A 19,553-nucleotide genomic window follows, 5' to 3' on the forward strand; every position below is an offset into this window, starting at 1 on the left:
GATAGAGAGAATTGAACTTATTCTATTCATGAGAAGCTAAAGATGGGCAAGGTTCCAGTTCCCCCTGCAAAGGAGAGTATGGAGGCAAGCCTTGACACACATGTGTAGCTTTGCTGCAGCAATCACCTCCACACAAAAGAGATGTCTGAGGCTCACCCGCATCTCCTCATCTCTCTTAAATGTAAAGCATGAACCAGGATATACTCTCTGGTTTCTGTGAGCTGCAATTTCTATCCTCATCTCTAGATATTTAATTCCTGAAGAGTAGAAGATGTGAGATTACACCCCTGTGTATGGAAACCATGTGCCTTGGCAAATTTTTTTTTTTTTTGTTCCTAGCCCCTATTGTTAAACTCTTCTGGGGAAACTGTCATCATATAGAAGTTTGAGATGACAATATCTAACACTCTCAACTGTGACATTTTATGAAGAATCCACATGATTTGGGGAAAGCCAATCTTCCACTGCTACACTTGTGCTTTCTAACCCAGCACTTCATCTGTTCAAAAATTAGAACGACTTAAAAATTATAGTAAGCTACGTACTTACTATTCAGAAATAGGAGGAACGTTCCTCCTGCCCATGCTCTGACGGATGCCCAGAAAATAATGGATGCTCTGAGTCGCTGAATGAATTAGCGTCATCTAAGAAATACTGTTTGTGCTTTCAGTTGCACATCCTTCGTCTTTGTACATTGAGCTCATCACACCCCTGACTGTTTCCTTGGCCTTAGTTTCTTCATTTGTTAAACAAACCAATCCGATAAGAGATAGATAATCTGATAGTCGTACGCCATCTCTCACACTCCAGAGCTGCTTCTGTTTCCTGGCTCTACTTTATCCCATTGCCTCTCTATGTACCATGCTTTTCTGAATGCTAGAAAAGAGGGAGAGATTTCATGGGGTCTTCATGCTCTTTGGCACTCTTACGGTAGTAGTGAAGATGGCTGGGAAGGCCATTAGTTGATTTATCCTTTAGTCAGTAGTTTGCAATGATAACATGGTAACATTTGTATGCATTAATTTTCAGACATGTCAGGTTTTGAAACAAAACTTACATCAATTCACCGGTTTTTTTCTTATATTTTCTTTTTTCTTTCATTCCTTAAATGTGACCTTAAACATGGCTGGTTCAACTAGATTGAACTAATCAATTAAATTAATCTTGTGAAATGTATGCCATATAGCTTTATCTTTTAATGGGCACGCATCTGCATTTGTCGATAGGTCTTGCTGGGTAGATCAGGACTGTTTCAAAGCTGGGGTCCTATTTGTGAAGGTGGAGATTTCCACATGTAGGGTAAAAACTGAGCACAGGCTTCCTGCTGGTATTTAAATGCCCAGCATGCGTGCTGGAAGTGGGTACTTTTGAATTAAGTCATTGCTTATCATGTCAAAGTTCAGGCAAATATCAGATCCCAGCATTCCACAAATGTTTTTCTTATATCGTTTCTGGCATGCAGCATTTAAGGACTTCCATGAACTTTGGGCAGTGGCTAGTGGTGGTATTATTCCTGAGAATACCTTCAGCACAACCAGCAATATTCTTTTATTACTTTCCCATGGACTCTGGCTGCTGAGAAACTTCAGTTCTCACATATACTTTCTACTCTGTTTTAGCTACTGAATTTTCTAAAATTAAATGCTTACAGTTTATTTGAGCTAAGTCTGCTTTCCCTGTCAATCACAGCATCCCTTCGTCTCTTTATTACTTATTGTACATAGCATTTGTAACAGATATGAAATGAGGCACAAGTTGCAAGCGAAAGTTCTATTTTGCTCAACAGTATGAGTTACATCGACTTCCTTTTTTTGTTGTTGTTCATCTCTTTTTGATTGCTCTATTTATATTAAATTGCAAATATTATCTTTAGTTATTCTGCAGAATCCATATTGCAGCAAAATGACATGTTGCTCATGTCACACATGATTTTATCTTAACACCTTCTAAATCCAAGACACAAATCCAATCCAACTAAGAAGTTGGTTCTTTTTTTTTTTTTTTTTTTGTTCGAAGAGGAAGAAGGGGGAGGGGGAAGAGGAGGAGGAAGAAGACAAGGGGGGAGGAGGAGGAAAAAGAAGAGGAGGAGGAAGAGGAGGGGGAGGAGGAGGAAGAGGAGGGGGAGGAGGAGGAAGAACAAGAAAAAGAACAAGAAGAACAAGGAGGATAAGCCACACCCACAAACGCCCCAAAACACTGGGTACTTTTTTTTTTAATCTGGAAAGACACCCCCCAACCCCCTACACCTGCTTTTGAAGATGAGCCCTTTAAGGTGTGTGCCAGTGTATGACTTTTCCCAAGCCATTTGGATGTTGCTGCGACAGGAGAGATTTTTGCATTACAAAGACGCAATTTTAAAAATGCAGAGCAGGTAGTTAATAACCAAGAGCCTGGGGGATGGAAAGGAGGAGAGAGGCAGAAGCATCATCAGCCAGCTGGGGGCTGACCTGATTCCCTAGAATCCCCAGCTCTCTTCCTCTTTCCTCCCAACATCCTTCCTTTCCTTTTTCTTTCACCCCCCAACCCCCCTTTCCTTTCCCCAGATAAGCAGCTCCGGGAAACAAAGAGCCGGGTTCTCCAGACCTCAGCGCTGGAACCTAGGGCTCTCCGAGAAGCATCTCCTTTGGGGGACCAGGGCTCTTGAGCTCCGTGTCCCCTCCCCAACCTCCCCCGCCTCCCTTGCTTGCTCGCTGCTCCCTCCCTGCTGGCTGCCTCCCCCACCATCGCAGCGCTGGGAGGAAGGCGGCCAGGGCTCAAGATGGCTTTAGCCGGGCTCTGCGCCCTGTTAGCCTGCTGCTGGGGGCCGGTTGCGGTGCTGGCCACAGCTGCCGGCGACGTGGATCCATCCAAGGAGCTGGAGTGCAAGCTCAAGAGCATCACTGTGTCGGCACTGCCCTTCCTGCGCGAGAACGACCTGAGCATCATGCACAGTCCCTCGGCCTCCGAACCCAAGCTTCTCTTCTCTGTGCGCAATGACTTCCCCGGAGAAATGGTCGTGGTGGACGACCTAGAGAACACGGAGCTACCCTACTTCGTGCTGGGTGAGTCCCGGGAAAGGTGGAAGAGGCCGGAGGAGGCGCTGGACAGGCGGTCCCCCACCCCCTCGGCCCGTTCCACACCTCTACTTGCTATAGCCACTTCCCCTCCCCCACACCATCTCCCTGGATCCGCCCCACTCCCGGACCTTCCTTCACACCCACTTGCAGGCCAGCACTTGGGCCTCAGTGCACCTGATATCTCCCCAAATCCAATCTGGAGACCTGAACCTTCCCTCTTAGTTGCCTTGCCCCAAAGGAACAGGTTGCTAGAGTGTCTGAAACCTTCCTCAGCCTTGAGCCTGGAGTTTTCATTCAGGAACATCTGAACAGCATCAGTTTCCAGCCCAACTCTCACAGGCCTCTCTCTCTGCTTGCATGCCACACGCTGCTGCTTAGCAGCTCTTTGCTTCACAGCCTTGGGCTCCCTTACCCACCCTCAGCCCATCCCAGGCTTTAGGAACAGGTCTGTGGTCCTCTTGCTAGGTGTACTTCCCTGCTACAGCTGATCCTCATTCATTAGGGCTCAGATACCCTTCCTTCCAAACACATTTCTTGTGCTCCCGGAGTTTATCTTGGGAAGTTGTACTTTCATGCCTAAACCTAACATAACAACCTCTTTATTCGGATGCCCCCACATCCCCGTGACATTTTAAAGTGTCTCGTAAGGAGATGGCCCAACTGTGTGGCCCAGTGATTACTATTGCTCTCCTCTGCTCTCCACTGCACACAGAATGGCTTCTCTTTCCTTTTGTTTATATCTCTCTGATTCCTTTCTCCTAATTTTCTTAGGTCTTAAAATTCCTTCAGGCCCTGCATCTTACAGCCCCTTTGACACTGTCATTCTTGATTTCATTACTAGCATCTTACACGCATCACAGGCTCACATGACTTAGGTAACACATTCTCTACTTCTCCATCTAAAGCTTTATCTCTTTCCATGGAGCCTACCCCGACTACGCACTCCATTTTTTTGGAGTACAATTATGAAGTCTTACGATGCTTCACACATTCCAATGTTGTTCAGGAGAAGGGGTTAAAGGTAACCATAACTCAGAGAGAGAGAGAGAGAGAGAGAGAGAGAGAGAGAGAGAGAGAGAGAGAGAGAGAGACAGAGAGAGACACAGAGAGAGAGAGACACAGAGAGAGAGACACAGAGAGACACAGAGAGACACAGAGAGACAGAGAGACAGAGAGATAGAGAGAATGATAATACCATTCCAGACAGGATACTATTACATTTACTTAATGTCCTACAAACTCAAATTCACTCTGTAGGAACATGATTCCTACTGGCCATGAGTAGGTTGAAACCACAGGTAAAATTAGAACCTTTCTTCCTGCTCTTTTTTTTTTTTTTTTACAAAGATTCATCTTTATACTGAGAGCAGAAAGAGTAGGTGAGTAAACCCTCCTTTCTGCGGCACAATGGAGAAGTAATTTTAAAAATCGCCTGGTCCTATGAAAAGTTCATTTACAGATCCTGGAGTGCAACTCAGTTAAACCCAGTGAAGTCAACCTACACACATGAATGGATTATTTCTTTTTTTGCAGGAAAAATACCAATAACATAATAAAGACTGGGGGTTGGCTGGCAATAGTGCCCATGCTACTCATTACACAGCATACAATTTGTTGAGTTATTCAGTGGATACAAAGTTCTGTTGAAGTCATGCTGATGTGCAAATTCAATCTGTTCGACGCCGCGCTTTGGAAGAATGAATGTGGAGAATTATATGTTTCTAAGGAGGCTGTTTGGGGTTCTGCATGCAGTATTTACTGTGCATAAAGGTGGACATATGTGGATGAAAAGGTGAGGTTGGGCTAGCAGCCGCTCAGAACTCCACTTCTCTTTTTGAAAAATTCCAAAGCCAGGCCTGTATACTGTGATAGACCTATAGGTGTCCAAAGCTGAGATGTTCAATAATTGGTTTTCTGAGCCTTTGTACAAAGCTGCCCACTGCAGCACCCTGTTGCGGTTGCTATGGTAACCTACTGCACTAAGGCATTTACACAGAGGCATAGGCACTTTCACTTCAGGACCAGAGAGTACATGTTTGTTCTCCGACACCAAAATACGCTCAGAACCTGTTTGCTGCTGTCTGTCCTTTCTGTCTGTCCCCTCTGTCTGTCCCCTCTGTCTGTCCCCTCTGTCTGTCCCCTTCAGCCTGGAATTCCAAAGGAGCAGCATCTAAGTGAGCAGAAATTGAGAGGAGTCCAAGTTCACAGAGGACAGACTGAAGGATACGTGTTCTTAGAGTTAACTTTGCAGTCCCAAGTGCTGCAACATAAGATTCATAGTGAGGGAAATAATCATTTATGGGTAGATATTGTCTCACACTTCTCTGGTAACAGACTTGCTTCCAGTCAGTAGTTATGGGAATTTACGAAGCTTATACTTCTTAGCTCTCTTTGGGACTATCAGGACACAGAAGTTAACAACATCCCTGGCCCCAGGTACCCTCTACTCATCAGGAACACAAAGATGCTCGTAAGAGCTGTAATCATACCTAGTTGTGTGTTTGGATGTTGACAGGCATAAGAATACCAAGGAAATAGATGCTCCAGTGAGAAGAGCAGGCTCCTTGGAGGATGTGCTTAGTAGTGCCTTGACCAGAATCAGATCCTGTCACTCCTGAGGGAAAAATGAGAAGAAACAACAAAACAAGTGTTGGCTTTCTTAGGCTTTGAGGATCAAGTCCTATCATTTCAATGAGTCAAACGCACTTTTCCCATATCAAGCAAGGGTCTTTAATAAGTGATCTTGCTGCCAGCCTCACATCCTTCCAAGTCATCTGTAGTTTTTGGGATCCTTTAAAGACTTTGCACATACCTTCTTCTCCCTAGAGGGCTCTCTGTCTTTCCCTGACCACAGATGTCCTGTTGCTTGAACATTGTACCCACATAACCTCTGTGAAGCCTTTCGTAACCTCTCCACAGACCAGTGTCATCTGGAACACCTTTGTATTTTCTTTTTACAAAGATTTTATGTGTATCTATACATATACACATACATATACATATGTATGTATGTATGTATTATACATATGATGAATAAAGCTAAAGGTAGATTTGACTTGGCTTTGCCTAGAAGTGAAAGTATTTGAGGTCATGTGGAAAGTTTAGTTAACAGGATAGTAGTGACTGTGAATACTTGGGTATTGGAATGACCTGGCTATGTATGGAGATTGCTTTGACAAGAGTGGAGCCTAGTTGTGGGAAGAGTGGGGACTGCATGTGGGTGTGAAGACTAGGGCATGGTTCTCCACCGGTTAGGCACGGAGGGCTAACCTGACCTGGAAACAGTGAGATGGGCTCCAGAGGCTATCTCAGCTACCAGCCCTGTCTATTTTACTTGTAAGATGTGGTAGTGTAGAAGGAGTCCTCGTCTCCTGTTCTTTGAGGTGTGAGTTACAGACTGTTGTACAAGGGTCAGGTGGCACTGTAAATTACATCTTCTTTGGCTATACATAGTTTTGAATTGGAATGTTTATATCCAGGTCCTGCCATCTCTAGCCTGCCTGCCTTTCCATGAATATGCATCTTATTGTGGCATATTGTCTTCTTTATAGTACTTGTCAGACAACTCCAAGTCAGATAATCTAAACCTCTGCTTTCAAATGTCTTGTGAAGGGTCTTAAGGCAACTGTAATTTCTAACTAAAAATATTTGAGTACATAAGCCATATTATCCTCTTGGAAGATTTCAAATGTTTATGAGACTAATATCTCAACTAAAAATTGTGTCTTTGCTTTCATAGAAAGCATATTTGAGAGCATATTTGATCTTGGAATAGTTAATGTGAAGAAGGGCACTCAAATTTTCATTGTTATGAATCAGATGTGCTTATTACTCCCAATGCTAGCTGAAGAGGGTGTTCCGCTTCAAATCAACTCTTGACCCTTTGGATATATAGACCTTAACAAAAAGATAGCTTGTCCTTGAGCCTTGGCATCTTGAATTATCTATTATGAATTTCATGGAAAAAAAGTACACCTAAGGATGAATCAGACTGTACTGGTGTAGCAAGGACCCACATACAAGATACTGTCAAAGGTGTCTAGAGTAGTCCAGTGTGGTGGTTAAAAAACAGTCTATGAAGAGAGATGTGGTGTCAGCCTCCAGTTTACCATCCTTTCCAACAGCAGAGAAGAATGAGAATCATTGGGGTAAACAAAGTGTTCAGGGTCTGCTTGCTAATAATGGGTTGACCTGTCTGTCGCTTGAACTTAGGCTAGTTTATATGACTTTTAGTCCTTTCTCTACGTCTTTTGCTGTATGGTTTCAAGTTTTTCAAAAATTATCCTTTTCCAAAAAGGATCCCTGGCAATGACGAGGATAAAGAAAACACATACATGTGCTTTATACAAATAAATCTTTTGTGTACAAATGCTTCTAGCACAGCTTTTTCCACTGAGTTTTTCCTCATAAAAGTCTCAGTGCAGAAGGTGAACTCCATCAAGAAGCACCTAAGAAGTTTGATTTGGTTATGAAGAATTAGAGAGGTTCTTATTTCTAGTTCTGTTCCTTTGTTACTTGGAGGTATTCTATGGTATCCACAGGCATGGTGAACATGCCAACTGATGATGACACTATGTCAGTATTCTAGAAGTGTCCCCTCGAAATGCAAACAGAATATGAAGGGGGTGGAGTTATGAGACCATAGAAAAACACCATGTTTAGCTCCCGTATGAATCCTCTGACGGGGATTCATTGTATGGTTTGTGCTGCTTAGAATGTACCATCACAGCACAGTGAGCTATCATGAAGTAAACAACTGGTTACAGATTTAACAGTGGACAACATTTTCTCCTTACAGGTGGGCGTTGGACCAACAGTAAGCAATTGGCGTGCTTCACTGTTTCTAGCTTCTTTTCCTGCTTCTCTCCATCTTCCACTGAAAGAGGAAGTTTAAAACGTGTTTTCTTTATTTCCCTTGCTCCTCCATAGAGTGAACTGTTTAGATTACCAGTGAACATGTTTATATGGAATTGCGGCCTCATCTGAGACACTATAGAATGAATGAGAGACATCTTAAGCTGGGGTTTTCAGCACTTGAACAACACATACAAGCACATCACACTAATTTATAGTATTGAGAGGGTTATTATTTACTGTTTCTCCACAGATATGTAGATTTTTTACATCAAAGGAGTTTTGAATACAGGAATGATGAATTTTTATGATGCTTCAAATGTTCTTCAAGATCTGCTGATGCAGCTTAAATTAAAGACATTGGAGTTTATGAAAGCAAAATAAATACAAGCTTAATTTCTTTATTATTCTTTGGAGGGAAGATTGAGGTCTTGTTTTATAGAACAAAGACATAAACATGCATATGCATGCATTCATATGTATATATATATATATGCACGCACACATATATTCCCTCCCTTGCTTCCTTCCTTTATCGGTTTTTTTCTTTTATTCATCCCTTCCTTCCCTCGTTTTGAATATGATAAAAATTAAATGGCGAGGAGTTTCTCAGATAGCCATCAGTTTATGAGGACAGAACTTGGTACATTTTCAGCAGAGATATACCAAATCTTAATTTTTTTACTTTTATACCACGTTCAGCTAGATGGCCACAGGTTACCGCAAGTTAACCATCCAGAATGTCATCCCGTGACAGTTTCTAATGCATTACAATGACACCTATCACCATATTACTTTTATTACAAATATGATGTAGTTTAAAATTTTTATAAGAAAATCAAAACAGCTTCATGAGGATTCTTTTCACAGAACACAGTTCATAAAAATTAGATTATTGCTCATGGAAATCTGAATTGATACCACAACTTTTGTAAAAGCAGGGTTGAAAATGTGACTCAAAGACCAAGCAGTTTCTCTTCTAGCTACATATTGCACAACACAGAAAGTCTTTCATGTATACCAAGAATATTTGCAGCAATGCTGTTGGTAATAGCAAAACCTACAAGCCCCATTTGTCCAAGACAGGAAGTAAGTATGTTGACACACTCATGACGTGTCACCATGTATGATGGAGTCATCTTGTGTGAGGACAGGTACAGAGTGGTCAAAAATTTTTGCAAATCTAGGATACAAAAGTAAGCATGAGTAGAATCATCACTAATAAAAGGTTTTAGTGAGAAGGGGAGAATAAAGGGGGTTTTGGAGATGATGAAAAAATTTTCATTTGTTTGTTTTGAAAACACACGTCATTATTTAGAACATAGATACATGACCACTCAGGCTCTCTGCCTTTTACCCTTTTACATTAGTCTGACGTTCTTGTCACAGATGAAGAACCAGCTTTTGGCTTTCTCTGCTCAGGGTCCCGAGCACGATACTGCATTTCATTTACTTGTCCCTTTTCCTTAGGCCTCACTTACCCATGACAGATTCTCAAACTGTTTCTTAATGATCTCAATGGTTTGAATTATATTGGCCAGTCATTTATAGAATGTTCTTCCTTTGGGATTCCTCTGATCTTTTCCCAGTAATTAGAAGAGATGTGGGGTTTGAGAAAGAAGGCATATTCTGTCATTTTTATTATATGATATCAGCATGACTGATCACAGATGCTGTTGATCTTATCCACCTAGTGAGGCTGTGCTGTGGGGTCTCCTCTGTAGAGGTCCACTTTTCTCCCCATTCTGTACTCAACTCCAACCCAATACAGACCACACTAAACTACTTATTTTATAGGTTTAGTGTCTGCATTGATTATTTAGAATCATCCTATATGGGAGGATTGTATTTTCTCTTTGTCTGTCTGTCTGTCTGTCTGTCTGTCTGTCTGTCTATCTATCTACAATCTGTCTGTCTGTCTGTCTGTCCATCCGTCCATCCATCCATCCATCCATCCATCCATCCATCCATCCATTCATTCATAACAAGTGGACTCATAAATACTTATTTTATACACTAGGAAGTATTTATTTTATATTTGATTTTTAATTCAATACTATTCTATTGACTTTATTGCTCAAATTGCTTGTTCTCGCTTTGCCTACTGGGAACTCCTTCAGTCGGTTCCTGTGTATTTCATGTGTGTCTATTAGCGTGGATTTTTGTTTTGAACTCTTCCTACTTTTAGCCAATGTAAGTTCTTCCAGGTTTGTCTCAGATATTCCCCCCACACACCTGAAATAGTTCTATCTCTCAGGATCCCTGATTCCTTTTTTGGAAAATAGTATTAAAAATCAAGTTACAGGCACCAAGAATTATTTTATGCACTGACTAGGTAAGTAGTTGTTTCTACCCTGTCATCTGACACAACAAAGAACAAACTGTGCATAATGACTCATCTGCATGTGAATGCAGAGAATACTTCTATAGGTAACATCTGTAGGCATGTCAAGTTAAGCATCGGTTCATACTGACAACTCTATTACACTCTATATTATGAATGGATTCACGAATCAGTCTACACTTTCTCTCCTGACTATCTCACTTCTACAATGAGAAACCTAGTTCTGATCATCTGCCATCCAGTTATTTAAAATTCCAATTCTAGGATGCAGTTTGTAGTGGTTAGTAGAACTGCATATCCACAATGAACAATGACAGTTTTCAATGCACTTTCTTTTGCTTCAGTTTTAAAGACTACTCATTTCCAAACTTGCTTGGAATACATGGCCAGCACGTATCCCTCCCTGCCTTTAGTGAGACTATTCAGACATCTATAGCAGAGTTAATGCTTTTGTTACATTCTGCAGCCTATCTCAGGGTCCTTGAATCTCCTAAGTAATTTCTTTTATTTTAGTTTCCTGGCATTAGAGTTGGCTCTTGGCACTCTAAAGTTATGTATGTTGATAAATGCTCATGTGTTGGTATCTCTCATTTTTTCTTGTGTGATAATATATCTATGGTTATAGTATTATAAAGTAATTGGACTATCCAACAAATTTCCCTGACCTTCCTTCTTCTCATCCTTACTTCCTTAACCCCAGACTCTGGGCAGAACTGAAACGTGTCTCTTCAGTTGAATCCAGGTATATTTTTCTTCAATGTCTTTCTTTGTCTCATAATTTTTCTTCACATGTTCAGGAACTTATCTTGACTCCTAGAAGTGTTGATACATTTGACACACACACATTTGTTTTCTTGGCAGCATTCTTGCTCTGATCCTGTATGCTTACAACAGGGCCAGCAGTGAATTGGGTAATAGGATTGTCTCCCAGTTTTTTTGGGAACATTTGTGGGCTTTGGTTTGTTTGTTCATTTGTCTTTAATGATACCCATTCCCTTGTTGTCTGCAACAGTGTACAGGTGTATAAGAAGGATCCTGAACATACATTGAGCCTCTCTCTCTCTCTCTTTCTCTTAGAAAAACTATCTTGAATTTGTCATCAAAGAAGCTGTTCTGTCTGAAGACTGCATACAAATTTTGTGTACTTACTTTTCTTTGTGTTTGTTTATATTTATTATGATCACAATGTAAAGATTTGTGCTGAAAATATTCCCCAACTCACAGCTTAATTTTGTCTTAAGTCTATATAAACCCTTCTCCTTCCAAGGCTTTATTAATTTATCTGAGCATCTGCTTTACTTTATATTTTCTTTCTAATTCTTATTTACTCTTCCATGTAAAAAATGTTTACTGTGTGCATGTGTGTGTGTGTGTACATGTGTGTGTGCATGTGTATGTATGTGTATGGGAGTGCAGGTGCTCCATGCAACACTGTATTTTGGGAGTCACAGGACAACTTATGAGAGTCTTTTCTTCCCTACTACTATGTGGATTGGGGCGGGGGGGGGAGTTGAATTCAACAACACAGGGCTGTACGCAAGGACCTCTACCTGCCAAGTCACTTTGCAGTCCCACAACTAGACTTTACATTTTTATTTGTGTATTTATTTATAGAATGAGATTCATTTAGTGTGGAATGGTCTTGAACTTGTGATCCTACTGTCTCGACCTCCTAATCTGGGACTACAGGTGTGCTTGTCCACTCCTCTTTTTTCTTATTTACTCAGCACTACATTTATTAATCATGTCATGATGCATAACGATAGACCACTTTTATCTAACAATAATGTTATTGTTTTATATCTGCCTTATCCAATATGGTAGTTTCTAGTAACATGTACCATTTCAGCACCTCAAGTGGAGCTAGCGTAATGACAGAATGACTACATTTTAATTTTTAACTTTGAATTAGCTAGATCTCAAGTAAGATCAGATATATGTAGTGCTCAGACATATATATATATATATATATATATATATATATATATATATATATAGCCTACCATGTCTAGCAGTGCATATCAGAAGCACTGGCATCATAGTTCAAAGCAATCCAACTGCTGAAGAACACACCACTGTGGATATTGGCCACATTTTACCAGCTCCTTGGATGGCTGACACATAGGTTGCTTCTTACTGCCTACCACTGGATACAATGTTGTGCTTATTATTGCAGTGCATATTTCCTTAAGTATTTGGGGGAAAGTTCATATATCATATGCCAGGAGGAGAACTTCTGATCATAAAGATGATAAATATATAACATGATTGTCAGTTTGCACTTGAATGAGTACACCAGTTTGGATTCTCATTGGCAATATATGAAGGTTTCTGTATCTCACACTTTGTAGTTGTCAGTACACAGCTGTGTAGTTTTTGTCAGCCCAATAGACTAACATTTCATTGCGAGTCAGTTTTGTATGTTACAAGTACTCAGATACCTGGTAGGTTATGCTTTTATTTATAATGTCAACTATAAGCATTTTATGTGAAGTTGTGTTTTTTCCTTGATTTTGTTTGTTTTGTTTGTTTCTGTGGTGATCTCATATAGCCTAGGCTGGCCTTTACTTCCTAAGTTCTGGATTGGAAACTGCATCACCATGGCAGACCTTGTTTGTTGATTTCATTGCTGGGTTTTGGAAAGATTTAAAATTTATAAAATTAAAAGCATTATTTTTTTAGATTCTATACTTTTTCAAAGTCTAGCTGAGAATATTTTCTACATATTAACATTATAAACTGATTCATAAGTTTTCTTTTAAATCTTAATGTTTAGCCTCTGCATTTAAATATTTAATAGATCTTAAATTTATTTTGTATGTGATATGACATATTCCCTTGTCCAGATATGCTATATGAAGTAATGCATAGCTATTTTTATAGTTGTTCAGATGTCTGTACCGTTCATTAAATGGCCACAGGTTTCCCTCTGATTTGAGATGTCACCTTTACTATATATGCATTTGATAATGTTTAGATCTGATTCTGAAATTAGGTTAAGTTGAATAAAAGATAGCATATTAAATAAGAATTGAGTTTTTCTTTCACAAAGAATATTTTTATAATTAAATGTTTTTCCCTATTTATAGACCTAATGATAGGATTGTTGTCTGTGATGGTTTGTATATGCTTGGTCCAGGGAGTGGCACTATTAGAAGGTGTGGCTTTGTTGGGGTAGGTGTAGCCTTGTTGGAGTAGGTGTGTCACTGAGGGCATGGGCTTTAAGACCCTCACCCTAGCTGCCTGGAAGCCAGTCTTCTCCTGTTTGCCCTTGGAACAAGATGTAGAATGCTCATTTCCTCCTGCACACGCCTGCCTGGGTATTGCCATGCTCCTACCTTGATGGTAATGGAATGAAACTCTGAACCTGTAAGCCAGCCCCAATTAAATGTTCTTTATAAGAGTTGCCTTGGTCATGGTGTCTCCTCATAGCAGTAAAACCCTAACTAATACATTGTTCTTAGATTTATTTGACAAATAAATTATATACATAGATTTCCTCATTTTGAACTGCTTTTGCATTTGTGCAACAGTCTTCACCTGTAATAATTAATTGTTCTTTAAATATGAAACTGGATTTTGTTTAACAATATTTTATGAAGAGTTATTGCATCACTATTTCTAAGTGAGGCTATTCTTAGGTTTTCTGATTGTGTAACCTTTGTCAGAATTTAGTATCAATTTTACGTTTGCTCCATAAAAGTAATTGCTTCTTTTTTTCTAGAACAATTTAAACAGCATTGAAATGATCTATGATGTCTAAATCATTACCTGGAGATGGGAGGATTATAATGACCAAGTTTTGAATTAGTGACTTTGTTAGTGAGATAATGGACATGTGAGTAACAGATAAAAGTCAAAGGATGCTGGGATATGTGAGTGGGTCATAGGACTTCTTGGTTTGGGTGAGAAATAATGAACTATAGCTTAAGGAACAAGTAATAGAAAGGGTTAATAAAAATTAGGTCAAAGCATGTAAATAAAAACTTAAGTAATATTTTGGTGCTATGTCTAAAACTGAGAACACATAGTTGAAGGGATATTAGATTAAGCGTGTGCATCCTGGCAGTAAGCCAGTACTTAATGAAATTTGCTTTTTAACTCTCTCTAGACTGCAAGTATGATTGACACATTATCTAGTTTCCCTGAGACTCTATTTCCATTGTAATCGGTATGCACAGGGCATCTTCTGGTACCCTGAAAGTCTGCACACTGTGCTCCTGACTGAGGCTTTGGCTCTCCCTGCTTTCCCCTAGACACCTACTTTTTCTCTGCATATAAACTCCCTTAGACTCATTCTTTAATCTATTGCTTTCTATTCCTCTTTCTCTGCCTTACTCTTTTTTCTGTGTCCTCCTTTTTGTCCTTTCTAGTATTTCCAGGGTAACTAATGTGGTAAATCTTGATTTTTAAATTGACCTAGGAAGTTAATAAAGCACGCTAGTATATCTTTGTGAGTGTATTTTCAGAGCTCATGGGATCGTGAATCTTGAGGGCTAGGACTTAACCAATGATTTACTTCTTTGATGGACTCAACATTTATGTCAGTTATGGGGAGATGGTGGAACTGTTAAAAGTGTGGTCTGGTTGGAAGAAGCTGATTGGTAGAAGTATGCCTTTGAAAGCTATATTTTGGCCATTTCTCATTCTTATTATTTATTCCTCTTCACTCCCTGGTCCATGCAAGGTGAAAAGCATTTCATCCACCATACCTTTCCTCTATGATGTTTTTGCTTTGCTATGGTTCTAAAACAATAAGTGACCAAGTACTGAAACCTCTGAAACTGTGACTGTAATAAGTCGCATTTCAATTTGCTTCTCTTAAATATTTGTCATAGGACCACAGGTATGACTAGCACAGTGGTTCTTTCATTCTTGCACTACAAAGGGGCATAATCAAATGCAGTGTCACGCCCAAGTGTGAGATGTGTCTCTACACACTCTCAGACATTTCCCATGCGTATGGATGCATGGTTACTGTCTTTGCCTTGCCATTGCAGATTCTATTGCATGAATTCTCAGCATCAGAGCCATGTATGGACTCCAGAGTCCACTGAATATAAAACACACATGTAAATATAAATTCTAGATGTGGAGATACTTCTTAGAGCTCACTGAATATAAAATACATAGATAAATATAAATCCTACATATGGAGATACTTCTTAAGTGAGATTTTTAAATGGGCATGATAGGGTAGCTTTCTGGAGGGAAAACGAGGCTGTGTAAGAGAATAAATGGAGAAAATAATAATAATTTGGACTGCGTAAGAGAATAAATGGAGAAAGGTTTCCCTCAGTTGGCAATCCCAAGGTCAGTAGTGGCATCTGGCAGACTTTTCTGCTTTATTAAATCGTTTAGAAGCCTATGATCTTTCCATCCCATTCCTATGCTATCCTTAAAGCCAATTTCCTCCTCCATGGCAAAGCAGCTCACAAGGATGCAAGAACTTGCTGGAAGGGGAAGGGCAGATGCTCAGAATCAGACTTTTTTTAATTTAAGGAAAGGAGAAAATGCTACACACATCCTTTACACCACCATATCATACCTGAAAATGCAATACTAGATTTAATTCAGAAAAATGAAAAGTAGGAGTACATAACACACACACACACACACACACACACATCACACACACACACACACACACACACACACACACACACACACTGCATATAAGGATACCTTCAAATAAGCATCCCTTTGCACATATGGAACTCTGCGACCCTTGCAGAACAACACTTATTTGGGGGATTTTATCTCTTCAGTTCTGCCCCTCTCTCCCTTCCTTCCTGTCCCATTTACTAGTGTCCCGGCTACTCAACAGTGATTGCAATTGGCACTGGCCCTGTTTTTCTTTCAATCTGTCTCTTGCCTTTATACAAGCCTATTAACTGTGTTGACCTAGGTTAACAAGTGTTTTCCGAAAGGACAGGTGGTAAATATTGTCAATCTTAAGCCACTTGGTCTCTATAACTACTCAATAGATGGTTATAGGGAAAAGGCACCCACAGACACTAGGTAAATAGAATAGGTGAATGAATCACTGTAGCTGTGCTCTGTTAAATTTTTATTTAGAGAAACAAGCAAGTGACCTGCACATTATAGCTGACCAGCCTTTCATATGCACAGTACATCTAATATCTTGCTTTATAATTACATGGATATCCCCCCACAATTCCACCTTCAAATTGCATTTTGTACACATATGATTGTGGTCACACCCTCCTGACCTCTACATGTGTCTTGCTTGACATTGTCCCTTCCTGTCTCAGTTTTTATTTCCAGCTTCTCTCACGCTGGCTCCCATTTTGCCCCTCATTCTGTTCTTGGGAATTCTCCAGTCCATTGACCACCTTGTATTCTCCATGTGTCCCAGAGCATTCAGACACCATCCATTCCCTGATAGACATGCTATCACTATAGCCAGTTATATTGTTTTGGTAACTATTCAACATTCAGTGCTTAAATGAGCAGATGGGAATTGCCCAAATCTACTTGATTTTTCTCCCAGGTCCGGAACAAATCCTAAGCTTTGTATATAAATGCTCTTACTTGCATGAACTTGAGACTATAATTATTTGAGTTCTGATCTTGATTTCTTCCTGAAAACAGTTTATTAATTCAGTGTTGACCTTGATGAACATCCCCTCAAATTTCCCTAGGTGATTATTTCAGACTTTTGCTGAAATAGTTAATTCCTACATATTTCCACTTACCATGATCTTGTCTCACAGGTTACCTAAAGTTTTGAGGTTATGAGGCATAGATGGCCTCTAATTCCTTTGCAACTCCAATCTCAAACTGTACAAATTCTGCTTTCATTATGATCCCCCCTCCAATTTCTAAGACTTTCTGAGCAGATACTGAGTCCCAACTGTGTGACCTTTGAATCTGACAATATCATCAAAAATAAAGGGGACATAGCCATGTCACAAAAACACAAATTCCATCTCCTCTGGTACCTCACTCTTGTGCTCGTCTTCTCTTCTGGACTTTCACTTTTTTCTCTTGGTCTCCCCTTCATCTTATAAATATCCGTGAGTCTCTTTACCTACCTGCCTGTGTGTGCTCCTGCCAGCTTCAGTTCCCTAATGGTAACTACAACTCGCCTCTTCTGGTCTCAGCAGAGTAGCCTTTAACACTGTTGCGCTCCCTTGTCGTAGTGACGAGTGTGGGTTTCATTATTAGATTCATAATAAGCTAATTGCAACAGCTCCAGGCATCACATCATTTGGGGAAATGCCCAGAGGAAGAGGCAGGATTGAATTTGATCTTTCAGTTGAAAGAAAGGAGGCTGTATTGTCCCTGCAGGCCCTGGAAGCCACTCCTTTCCATTTTCTGGTCTAGTAAATAGAATAGAACTCTGCCTGCAAGTTTCTGTCCAGATTGAGGCAGTAGCTGGTCAGCTCTGAAAGAAAACAAAATTAGGATCTGTTCTAACTCTGAAGTCAAACTCAGGCTCTTTGGACAGAGATCAGGTAAATGGGTGACCTCAACATCATTCTCACAACCCTCTGCCTTCTACTTCAAAACAGTGACCTACTGCTGGCATTTGTGTCTTGACCCTGAATTGTTTCCATTATTTATTGTGTGTATGTGTGTGAGTGTGGGGGTTTGAGCATGTGCATGTACTCTCGGGTGCACTTATGTACATATGTGTGTGCTGTACATGTGCATGTGTGTGTATCATGTTCTATATTATTATGTGTGCTGTGTGTATGGGTGTGTTGTATATATTTTTACATGTGTGTATATGTGTGTTTCTGTGTGTTCTGTGTATCTGTGTGCAGTGCATATACATGTAATATATATGTCCATTTGTGTGTTTTGAATGTGTATTTGTGCATGTCTGTATGTGTATGTATTTGTATGTTGTATGTGTTTATTCATGTGTGTATCCGTGGTGTGTGTATGTTTGTATGTGTATGTTTGTATGTTTGTGTATGTGTATCTAAGGTGCAACATCTTTCTCAAACATTTCTGAGAGTTTCTGGTTCTTCATAGGACTTCAAGTCCATTTCTTCAGTAACATTTTAATTCTGAAATCATCGTTCTCTCCATTTAACCACTTCATGAAGCTTCAAGATTCTTAAAGGGAGAGAGTTCTTTAGCCAAGCACAGTGGATCCTAAGTATAGTACCAGTGCTACCCAGGAGGCTGACAGTCAGTTCCAGGCCACCCCTGGCTTCACAGTGAGATGCTGTTTCAAAACAAACATTCAAGAAAACATATTCTTAACCATTTCAGTGCCACAGCCCCCAGCAGGATATTTATGTATTCTGCAGTAGGTGCATAGTCGTCCCATAGTTGTCTGACCTTGGTGCTGCTGATCTTCACTAGGCTAATTCCAGAGAGGCCTCGTGTCTAGCTCACTGAGTCTCAAAGCCTCCCAGAGGTCAATGTGACCCTTGCAGAACTGCTTTAAACTGAACTTGCTTCATCATAATATTATGATATCACTGAACTTTTTTTTTCTGATTTGTTATTTACATTGATTTAGGTTGTTGAAACTCATGGGGGGGGAACTGTAGATACTGTAACAGGAGTAAGCGCTGTTACATCAACTGTGGTAGCAGTCATTGCATTTTTTTTTAACCAAAACTCACAGGTTATTTTCATAGATCCAGGGTTTACTTAGGGATGACTGAAGCGAAGCAGTACAATCTGTTTGTTAGATATTGACCCTTGTCTACATGACCCTCCACTAGTCTTCAAGTGGGAAGTGTACATTTGCACCCAGCTGCAGTGTGACTGTCTGAGTCACAAGTTAAAGTACCTGCTTTTGTCTCATCACACACTTTTTATCTGAAGGAAAAATAGGCAGGAAAGTTTTTCTTCAAAATGGATAAAAAGGAGCCTGAATAAATAGCAGACACGGATTTGTTGCCAATGCTAAGATTCGAGCTATTAAGTGAACTGTGGGAATATTATAAAGACTCGTGAAGGCCATAAGGACATCACAGTTTTCCAGTACCTTCCAATACTTTTCTGATGAAGCCAGAAATATTAGAATGAGAATTTGTGAACCTGAAGCATGAAGTGGGCTGACATTTAGACAACATACATAGTAAGTATTTTTGCTATTTTCCAAGTATTGCTTCAAAAACATGCAGGAATAGAAAAAGTATCTTTGGATTTCGAAATTGACAGTGGCTTTTTTTTTTTTTTTACATCAAATGTATACAGAAAGTTTGCCTTCCAGTTAGTTCTCCCACATAGCCCCTCACCACGAAGGAATTACTTGAGCTTTGATGTAATATCGAGGAAAAATAACCCCCATCATTTATGATTTCATA

The 19,553-nt window shown here is 40.0% G+C and overlaps 1 protein-coding gene across 1 annotated transcript in view; it reads left to right on the forward strand.

Annotated features, from left to right (window-relative positions):
* The first annotated feature begins 2,602 nt into the window (after window positions 1-2,602).
* Window positions 2,603-19,553, forward strand: part of Astn1 (astrotactin 1) — a 317,026-nt gene continuing 300,075 nt past the window's right edge. Inside the window, exon 1 of the mRNA XM_052200999.1 lies at window positions 2,603-3,041. Within this exon, the coding sequence (XP_052056959.1) occupies window positions 2,759-3,041 (283 nt within the window). The 5' untranslated portion in view covers window positions 2,603-2,758. The remainder of the gene's footprint in view (window positions 3,042-19,553) is intronic.

The sequence above is a fragment of the Apodemus sylvaticus genome, chromosome 12 (assembly GCF_947179515.1).
Source record: "Apodemus sylvaticus chromosome 12, mApoSyl1.1, whole genome shotgun sequence".
Lineage (NCBI taxonomy): Eukaryota > Metazoa > Chordata > Mammalia > Rodentia > Muridae > Apodemus > Apodemus sylvaticus.